The sequence below is a fragment of the Lactuca saligna genome, chromosome 9, assembly GCF_052625555.1.
Source record: "Lactuca saligna cultivar CGN05327 chromosome 9, ASM5262555v1, whole genome shotgun sequence".
NCBI lineage: Eukaryota > Viridiplantae > Streptophyta > Magnoliopsida > Asterales > Asteraceae > Lactuca > Lactuca saligna.
In genome coordinates, this window is record NC_136425.1 from 147274899 (window position 1) to 147285000 (window position 10102).

Here is a 10102-nt window from a genome sequence, read left to right on the forward strand (position 1 = left end):
TGCTTTGTGCGAAGGCCAACAAAACTGAAAGCAAGCCAAACATAAGTTGTGGGCCAAGAGGCAAGCCAGACTTATGATGTGGGCTCGAGAGAAATCTAGTTGAAAGGCAAGGCAGACTCATGCTGTGGATCAGGGGTAATTGAGTCCGATGATTGTGGAACCAACATGCATACTATTATTTGTTGTGTTTGGTGGTACTTTGGGAAAACTCACTAAGCTTTGACTTACAATTTAATTGTTATGTTTTAGGTACTTCAGATGATAGGCGCAAGGTGAATGCATGATCATACACATCATTTGATGATTTGTTTTGGAGAATTTATGATACATTGATTTTGGGATATTTGGATTTGATACTTGGCTTCTCATCACTTGGGTGTTTGATTGAAATAATGGTTTTACTAAATTGAAAAATGAAAAAATTTTACCGTGAATTTGGGATGTTACAATTATGAACTACAACATGAACAACTTGGATAATATGTTGATGGAGCTACAAGACATGCTAAAAACCGCCTAAGCGAGTATGATAAAAACTCGTGGATCGGGCTCCACCGCTCCTATCTTGGTCATTAGTCATGGTGTCGCTAAAAGGAAGAAAATTTCTCATCCTAAAGGAAAGGGAAAAGCCAAGGTTGAATTGTCTAACCAAGGCCTCAAGAAAAAAATTGATTATGAGATAGTTCTCACTAGTGACCCAAATGATCCAATTTGTTTCTACTCCAAGAAATGGAGCATGGGAAATGTAGAATACCCATATTGAATACCTACTGTCGACCACCTACCATAACATATAATCCTATAGGATCATACTTTTAGAAAGTTGTGACTTATTGATTATTTATTAAGAATCCGATTATTAAATAAATATATCAAACTCTTGTATTTTCATTTGGAGAAATTAGTATTTTGTGAAAATAATACTGAAAATTTATTATTTTAGAGAATATAACTAACTATTTAATCACATGGTATGATTAAATTAAATATTGTGTACACGTTTTTGGACACGAAGAAATTTACTAGCCAATACTTGTACCTGTATGGAATAAAAATGGTGTGAAAGTCACTCATTCTCCGTGTCTTTGCCTACCTATCTATTTATTAAACATATTCTTTAATAAATAAATAATCATTAAATATAAAATTTATTAAAAAAATATACATTGGCACAATAATTTTTTTTAGATCAAACAATTATAAAAATTATTAAAAAAAAATATACATTGGCACAATAATCTTTTCATATTAAACAAAGATTAAACGCATCAAAAACGTATAATAAATACAAATATGCAACAAATTAGACATTTAGGGACTCCACATATGTGAAAATCTTTCAATAAGTATTTATTATGTAAAACATGGATGCAAATACAATATCGTTTTTTATTCAGTCTCATCCGCATATGAATAGAGGCAAAGTTGATGACGTTGATTTTATAGGTGTAAATTAGTTTGTCTAGTATTTCACTAAATCAAGACGCGTGTACGCATCTACTATCCACGCGCGAGTAGGGACAGCCTTCATTAAATTCACAAAAATTAAAATTAAAAAAAAAAAAAAAAAATCAAAAACAAAAAATAAGCACAGCGCCCAGACAGCCGTTTCTTAACTGGCTCTCTCATATCATCTCCTTTCTAAAACAAAATGGTGTTTTTGGTTCCCCATACGCTCCTACCCTTTTACTATTTACTCCTTTCTAAAACAAAATTACGCATTCGTATCTAATTCATAACTTCTGTAAACTATTCTTTCCTCTCAAATCACGTAATCAAACAGTCATCACCAATCACCGCTGGTTTTTTGCAGGTTTGTATATGTGTTGCACTTTTGCATCTATTCCATATTGAGATTATTGGGTTTGAATCTGTTTTCTGTTTAATTTTCTGAATACCCACCGACTGTCGACCACCTACCATAACATATTTTGCCTTAAGCACGTTTGCTTCTTCAAATAATTCATATAGTACTGTTTATTCTATTGATTTGACTTGTTGTTTTGACTTTGATGTTAATGGGAATTTTTTTTACTTGGATTGTGGGTATTGAAGATTTAGCTTGATTTGCTATCGCTTTCTGAGTATCAGTTCGGTGATTAAATAATCGGAGAAGGAAGTTAAGAGGGGCAATCGAATTTAATTGGCTTCGGGGTTTGTAAAATTTGGGGAAGAAGGAGCGATGTCTAGATTTGAAGGAGTTCTTGTTTCTGATCATTGGCTACAAAGCCAGTTTACTCAAGTTCAACTTCATAGCCTCAAATCCAAGGTGATTAATGTTAATTGTTAACCTCCCCTCAGTTGATCTTAATTTCTCTCGCTAATGGAAACTTCTCGATGAATGATGATCCTTTCGTGTGCAGTTTATAGCATTGAAGAATCAAAATGGGCAAGTTCTTGTTGAGGATTTGCCAGCTTTGTTTCTGAAATTGAAGCCTTTCAATGAGATGTTTACAGAGGATGAAATCAGGGATGTGTTACAATCATCTGGTTCTGATACTAGTAACAAACTTGAATTTGAAGAATTTCTCAGGGTAATTAGTTATTAACTTTTCATATACATATTTCTTAATCTCTTGAGTGAATTCTTTATCAATAGTTAATTGTTAATTGCATTATATGGCAGGCTTATGTAACTCTTCAATCAAAAGTTGTGAACAAATCGGGTGACTCAAAGAACTCATCTTCCTTTCTTAATGCAACAACCACAACACTACTTCACACAATTGATGAATCAGAGAAAAAATCTTATGTTGCTCATATCAATAGCTACCTTAGGGATGATCCATTTATGAAGCAGTTTCTTCCCATAGATCCTGCTACAAATGCCTTGTTTGAGCTTGCTAGAGATGGAGTTCTTCTATGGTATTTAACCACGGTCTGTTTTATCATTTTCTATTTTATTTTTGGAAAAAAAAAATGAAGAAAAACACTTATACTTCAACCATTTTATCGATTTACTGATTACACCATTATACTCTGTTTGAACATTCAAAAGTCCGTTATACTTTCATCATTTTATCGTTTTGCAACTAAATCGATAAAATGGTGAATGTATGTAGTGTTTTTTTAATGACTTTAATCACTACATAAAAGAAGATGAAGGTATGTTGTGTTTTTATGTTTATTTTTTTTTAAAACTATAAAAAGAAAAAGTTTGAGACGTGCAAGCATAGAACATAGGTCCACTCTTTGTTGCAATAATGGATGTTTGTACTTATGTATTTATTATGGTATAACTATAATGCAGTAAACTTATCAATGTAGCTGTTCCCAATACAATAGATGAAAGAGCTATTAACACAAAGAGAATACTCAACCCTTGGGAAAGAAATGAAAATCATACTCTTTGCCTCAATTCTGCTAAGGCTATAGGATGCACAGTGGTCAATATTGGCACTCAAGATCTCATTGAGGGAAGAGTAAGTAATTTTGACTTACACTCATCATTAAGACTGTGTTTATCACACCACAACTAGCTTATTTTTCTAGCTTTTTTTAGTTGTCATGTTTGGCAAACCAAAAAGTAGCTTTTTAAAAAGCTACTTAGATCAGCTTTTTCGGAGCTTTTTAAAATTTTTCCAAATATACCCCTTAATTAATTATAGAAACACTATTTTTAATCAACTAGCTTTCTATTTAACAATTAGCTTTTCAGCTAAAAGCTAACTTTTCAGCTAGTAAGCCAAACGTAGCCTAAAGCTTCTAGGACGTATTTGTTACATAGTATTGGACAAAACAGGTTGTACTTTATTGGACTGAGACTGATGTCAATAAGACAAAAATTGCTTTTGGTCTCTAGTCTGTGAAAAGACGTGAATGCCCTCCTAATCCTTATCTTCCAAAATAGCATTCGAATGCTTATCCCTCTTGTGTAACAAATGCGGATTTAGTGGTTAAACCTAATGTTTACAAATTTTTGTTTTGCAGCCTCATTTGGTACTTGGTCTAATTTCTCAAATCATAAAGGTGAAGTTATCGTATTTTAAAAAAAAAATCTTGTTTTTAGTGTATTAAAATATTTACTTCCTCTTTGTAACTTTTGCTTATTTCAATTGTGGCATTTTCAGATCCAACTCCTTGCGGATCTTAACCTTCGGAAGACACCACAGCTTGTGGAACTTGTGGAGGACAACAACGTATATTTTCCACTTCATTTTTGATACCATTTTCATGCTCCATTTTTCCATTATACAATTACCCAAATGTGGTTTATGTGATTAGTTTTTATTTATGTAAATGAATGTTGTTGATATAAATTGTTTTGCAGGATGTGGAGGAGCTTATGGGATTAGCACCCGAAAAACTCTTACTAAAATGGATGAACTTTCATCTTAAGAAAGCAGGTTACAAGAAACCTGTAACAAATTTCTCATCTGATCTTAAGGTAGTTTCTCATTCTTTGTTGAGTTTCAAAGTTATTGTTACAATACCATGTACATTTATAGTTTATAAGAAGGGTAAAATGGTCATTACTGTTATCCGTTGAGTTTATAATCCTTTGAGCCTTTTGTTAATAGAGTCATTTTGTTACATTTTTACAGGATGGAGAAGCGTATGCATATCTGCTAAATGTTCTTGCCCCTGAACATGGAAATCCAGCCACTCTTGATGCTAAGGATCCTGTCCAAAGGGCAGATTTGGTACTTCACCATGCGGAAAAAATGGATTGCAAAAGATACTTGACTCCTAAGGACATAGTTGAAGGCTCATCGAATCTTAATCTTGCATTTGTTGCACAGATATTCCACCAAAGGTTAAAAGATGACCCTTTACCTTATTTTCTTACATCTTTCAAAGGGTGTTTAAATGTTGCACATTTGAAAGTGATTATCCAGATACTTTTACTTATGATTATCACACTCAAAACACATAATCCAAACACCCTCTAAATCATTAGTAATTGATTTCATAAATTCTAAATTCAAGATTGATGGTGATCTTTTTTTCTTTGCAGGAATGGCCTATCAACTGATAGCAAAAAGATTTCTTTTGCTGAAATGATGACAGATGATGTGCAAATGTCTAGAGATGAAAGGTGCTTTAGACTTTGGATCAATAGTTTTGGAATTTCTTCTTATGTCAACAACTTGTTTGAAGATGTCAGAAACGGGTGAGTTTACTTTTCTTCATAACTTTCATATATACTTTATTGATTTAATCACTTTCTAAACTTTTTTCAGTAAAAAAGATCAAACCTTTATATTTTTTTCATAGATTTTCTGGTTTTGCTACTGATTTTAGGCAATAAAGATTGTTTCTTTAAGCATATTGTTTACTTTTCTTGGTAACTTTCATATATACTTTTATTGATTTAATCACTTTTTTAACTTTTTTCTGTAAAAAAGGTCAAACCTTTATATTTTTTTCATAGATTTTCTGGTTTTGCTACTGAGTTTAGGTAATAAAGATTGTTTCTTTAAGCAACTTAATGCATATTGTTGATACAGATGGGTACTTTTGGAAGTTTTAGACAAAGTTTCTCCAGGATCAGTTAACTGGAAGCAATCATCAAAACCCCCTATTAAGATGCCATTTAGAAAAGTCGAAAATTGCAATCAAGTCATTAAGATTGGAACTCAATTGAAATTTTCACTCGTGAATTTAGCTGGAAATGATTTCGTTCAAGGGAACAAGAAACTCATACTTGGTAACAACACACAATCTTTTCATGCCATTCATTGTTTGACTTTGACTTTGTCAACTTTGACTATGATTGTGAGAAAAAGTAGACTTTTTTAAAAGGTATACTAATATCTCTTTTATGCTCTTTTCAGCTTTCTTGTGGCAATTGATGAGATTTCACATGCTTCAACTTTTGAAAAACTTGAGATCACATTCACAAGGGAAGGAGATAACAGATGGGGATATTTTGAAATGGGCAAACAAAAAAGTGAAAAACACAGGAAGAACATCTCAAATAGAGAGTTTTAAGGTTTGATTAATTCGATTGATGTATTTTTCTTTTTCTTTTAATCATATCACTAATTGAAAAACCATGTTATACACAGACAATAATTAGTAACTTTTTATAACAGGATAAACAGCTCTCAAGTGGCATATTCTTCCTTCAGCTTTTGAGTGCAGTAGAGCCCAGAGTTGTCAACTGGAACCTTGTAACCAAGGGTGCAAGTGGTATGTATTAATCTTTTTATATATATAATTCCAAAAAAAAAAAAATTTATTAAGATTCGAAAATTGTCATCTTCTTTTTTTTTTGTTTATAAATAGATGAGGAAAAGAAGTTGAATGCAACTTACATAATCAGTGTTGCCCGAAAGCTAGGGTGCTCGATTTTCTTGCTGCCTGAAGACATCATGGAGGTAAGTTTAATTTGTGTTTTGTGAGTTGTACAGTACAAACCATCAATGCATAAAAAAATGTGAAAAAATGAGAATGTGTTTGTTGCTTGATAGGTGAATCAGAAGATGATACTTATGCTGACAGCCAGCATTATGTACTGGAGTCTGCAACGATCTCGTGATGAGTCGGAATCGGAATTGGAATTGGAATTGGAATTGGAATCATCTCCGGCATCGTTTTTGGAGATTCCGGAAGCATCACCGGAATCATCTTCGGTGAATGGGGATCGTGATAACTTCACGGGCGTTGAGATCTCCAAGTTGTCGATTGATGATAATGGGGTTATGTCGATGGTAGAAAATAGCGACACTTTGTTGCAATAATGTGTACATATTCTTGTTAGGTAGAGTCTTAATATGAGGAGTTTTGGGTTACGTTTCTTTGGAATAATATGGGAAGCTATACAAGTTTTATTTTTTTACTTAATGTAGAATGAATTAATGCCACTGATTAATCTTAAAGTACTATACACATACGTAATATACATTTAGGTTGACATGTATGTATAAACTTTGTGTTTTTTTGTTGAATTCTTGCAAAAATTATGGATATACGACCATTGTCTCCCCTAAAATGGTGGAAAGATGGGATGAGAATGTTCTCTCATGCTTTAAGATTAGGAATTAGGAAGTGATTTTTCACTTAAGAAATTGATTCATTCATATATGGTATAAGACATTTGTAGCTATTCAAGATACGATAGTTAAATGTCCTTTAATTGTCTTTATGCCCTCCATTTACAACTATAACACCTAATCAGAACATATTTTGTAAATAATAGGTTAGGTTTTATCACATCCTACTTTGCCAAATCTGATTCCGACACTCCCAACATCTTTTTAATGAATTGAAGTGTTTTAATGGATCCAAACTTATTCTAAACATGTAATTGTTGGATATAGTGTGCAAGAAACAAGGAATTTATTGTACTACTAATTATAAATGAACTTATGGGTTCACACACAAAAAACCATTTAAATAGAATGAAATAAATAATATATTTATAAGAGATAAATTTATTAGTTATCAACTAAAATAAATAAGTGATTTGTAATCATAATTATTTTAAAAAAGCTAAATAAATAACTAAGATTATTCATTAAACTAAATAAATTAGTTTATAAAATCTTATTAGTTAATTAATAAGTTTGTTTTAATGATAGACATGCAAAAAGTTTCAAAACGCTGACAAAATTACTGAAATGGATTAACAACACATTTTTTATGTATAGACAATTTTTTTTTTACCAAACTTTACATTTTACCCCTATCACTAAAAAATATACTTTTTCCTCTAGATTTTTACGTCACTCATAAACATAAAAAATATGAGTATATATATATATATATATATATATATATATATATATATATATATATATATATATATATATATATATATATATATATATATATATATATATATATATATATATATATTCATCCCTCTTCCTATTCTAATCTACTTATCTAATAAACAAAACCACTCACACACATGTCCTCTTAAAAACACCCAATTCTATCAAAATAAAATACCAATTTTTGCCCCTAATTTGCTTCACCTCCTGTAAATCTGACAATTTCATTTTTCTTAATTGAATCAGTAGATGGTTTCCTTAACCCATCCACTAATCTCAGCCCTAATCTCTCTCCATAGCCCTTCTTTCCCTTATCTCTCTACCACAAATCCTAAAATCTGAGTATGAACTAAAGAGACAATCGACTCTCACAACCTCCACCACAGTTGTTATTCCATGCCCTCGATCACTACATGCGTTGCACCACATCACTACCGACACTATGAGAGAACCACACGAAAGGCGCTGTTAAAAAGCATGTGTAACGGAAGGAAGTAAACAGAGAGAAACACAGAAGAGGAGAATGGTAGATTTGTCCTCTCTTTCACGAGAAAAAAGTTATCTGAGTGTTTGTTTACTTATTTTTTGAGCAGGAGGAATCAGGAAATCATCATCTCGGGTTCTTACTCTTTCACCAATTCACGTTCTTTATTTATTTTCGTATGTGTGTTTGTTTTCTTATTTTGGTTTGTGGAAAATATTATGCTCTTCTTCATATTGATCTGAGGTTAGTTATCTCACTTTTTCTTCTTCCTCTATACAACATGGTGTATTCATATTCATATTTTTCTGTTTTTTTGGATATGTTAATTGTTGAGCTCTTTTACATGGTTAGCTTGGAATATTTGTTTCACCTACCACGTGCTCGATAAAATGCCTAAGAGAACCATCAATTAGATTTTAATGTTTAAAGCTTCAACCCTCTATTGCTTTCTTATTTGCAGTATGAATTGGAATTGAAATGTATTTTGAATTTGAAACAAACTCAGACGTTTGGAATTGAAATGCCTACTTTTACAATGGATGTGTTTTTTCTTGTGAACAATGTTTATCAGTTTATGATTTCTTTTTTGAATTTATGGTTTTCGAAATAAGTATATATTCTTTTGATTTGTGGACCTTTTTAGACAAAATTTATTGTTGAATCGTGATTTGGTGGTAGTCAAACACACTTACGATATTTAACATCTCCATTAGGTTTATTTGTTTGAATCAAGAAAAGAAAAATAAGAGCATAATTTAATGTTTTTGACTTTCAAGATATTGAACTGGAACATGAGGTTCGTAATTGGGTTTCTTTGCTTGATTGAAAAAGCACAACAATGAATCTCTTTTTTGAAAATGATATATTTTTTTAAACCTACTTATTTTTAGGTATTGAGATGTATAGCTAAGGAGAAATCAAAAAATCCATTTGTAGTGTAAACTTTTTTATTGAAATATGCTTCTTCTGTAAAAACTTTCCTTAGGGATGTTTTTGACTTACCAATAAGTCATGTTTTCTAGGTTTTTGTTGTATTTGTGCTTTGTTAAACATGTTGTCATTGTTTTTATGAATTTTTATAGTTTTCTAATTTTGTTTTGAACAGAGTGGATTACATAGTTGGTTTCCAGATGTATCCTACATTTAGTATACGGTAAGAAAGATAAACCATTAAAATTGTTTTTTTGATGTAAATATTATTTTTTATCTCTTTTTTTTTTTTTTTTTTTTTTTTTTCATGTTTTCGGTGTGATTGTGTTTTTCAATTTGTAATTTTAGGAGGTTTTTGCCATCAAATTTAATGTGCTAATATAATGACAACATATGAATCCATCGTCAATAATGATTTATTTTTTGTTATTATTGAAATATTATAAACTAATCAGTGCCCTTATTTTTTGTTATTGCAAATATGGTGAATAAAAAAAATCAACTTGCAAACTTTCTAAAAAATAAACAAAGGACATTATGATCTTTTTTTTGTTTATTGCTGTATGTGGTAGACTTTTTCAAATCAGCATGAACATTCTTGATTATGGACAAGAAGTTGGTCAATGCTTTGAAGTTCTGGTGCAATAAAAATTTTAAGGGGTATTTTGAACTTTTTCTAACTTTTTTTTCCAAGAACTTGATTTTTTCAAGAAAGCTTTTTTCAGTTTAATTAGACTATGTACTTATTCCTTTTAAACAAGGTGTGCATTTGGAGAAATAAGGAGTGCTTACCAACTAAGTTTACACAAAGCTTCTATCTTTGTAAATTAATAAAATTTTAACAAATATTTGATTAGTCATCACGATTTCAAATTATGAATGTGTGTTGTATATCTTCAAATCTTAAGATTTATAACTAATTATATGTTTTTAATGACATGGAAATGGATTTTTTTTTTCATAGAGG

The 10102-nt window shown here is 31.0% G+C and overlaps 1 protein-coding gene and 1 long non-coding RNA gene across 3 annotated transcripts in view; both read left to right on the top strand.

Annotated features, from left to right (window-relative positions):
* Nucleotides 1–1603: 1603 nt before the first annotated feature.
* Nucleotides 1604–6893, top strand: FIM1 (fimbrin 1). Of its 2 annotated transcripts, none has more exons than XM_078973098.1 (15): nt 1604–1813; nt 2056–2269; nt 2364–2534; nt 2627–2865; nt 3251–3422; nt 3931–3969; nt 4071–4139; nt 4271–4387; nt 4545–4756; nt 4958–5113; nt 5451–5650; nt 5778–5935; nt 6039–6135; nt 6232–6323; nt 6417–6893. In XM_078973098.1, the coding sequence occupies exons 2-15, from the start codon at nt 2183–2185 to the stop codon at nt 6684–6686; spliced, it is 2079 nt and encodes a 692-aa protein (XP_078829224.1). In that variant the 5' UTR covers nt 1604–1813; nt 2056–2182; the 3' UTR covers nt 6687–6893. The 2 variants fall into 2 exon arrangements, with proteins under 2 accessions (XP_078829224.1, XP_078829225.1); XM_078973099.1 differs by having other exon boundaries at nt 2092–2269.
* Nucleotides 6894–7825: 932 nt separating this feature from the next.
* The window catches only part of LOC145018853 (uncharacterized), a 2588-nt gene continuing 311 nt past the window's right edge, over nt 7826–10102 (top strand). Inside the window, exons 1-2 of the long non-coding RNA XR_013667214.1 lie at nt 7826–9358; nt 10100–10102. The exon at nt 10100–10102 is cut by the window's right edge and continues 311 nt beyond it. This is a non-coding gene — a long non-coding RNA (uncharacterized LOC145018853). The remainder of the gene's footprint in view (nt 9359–10099) is intronic.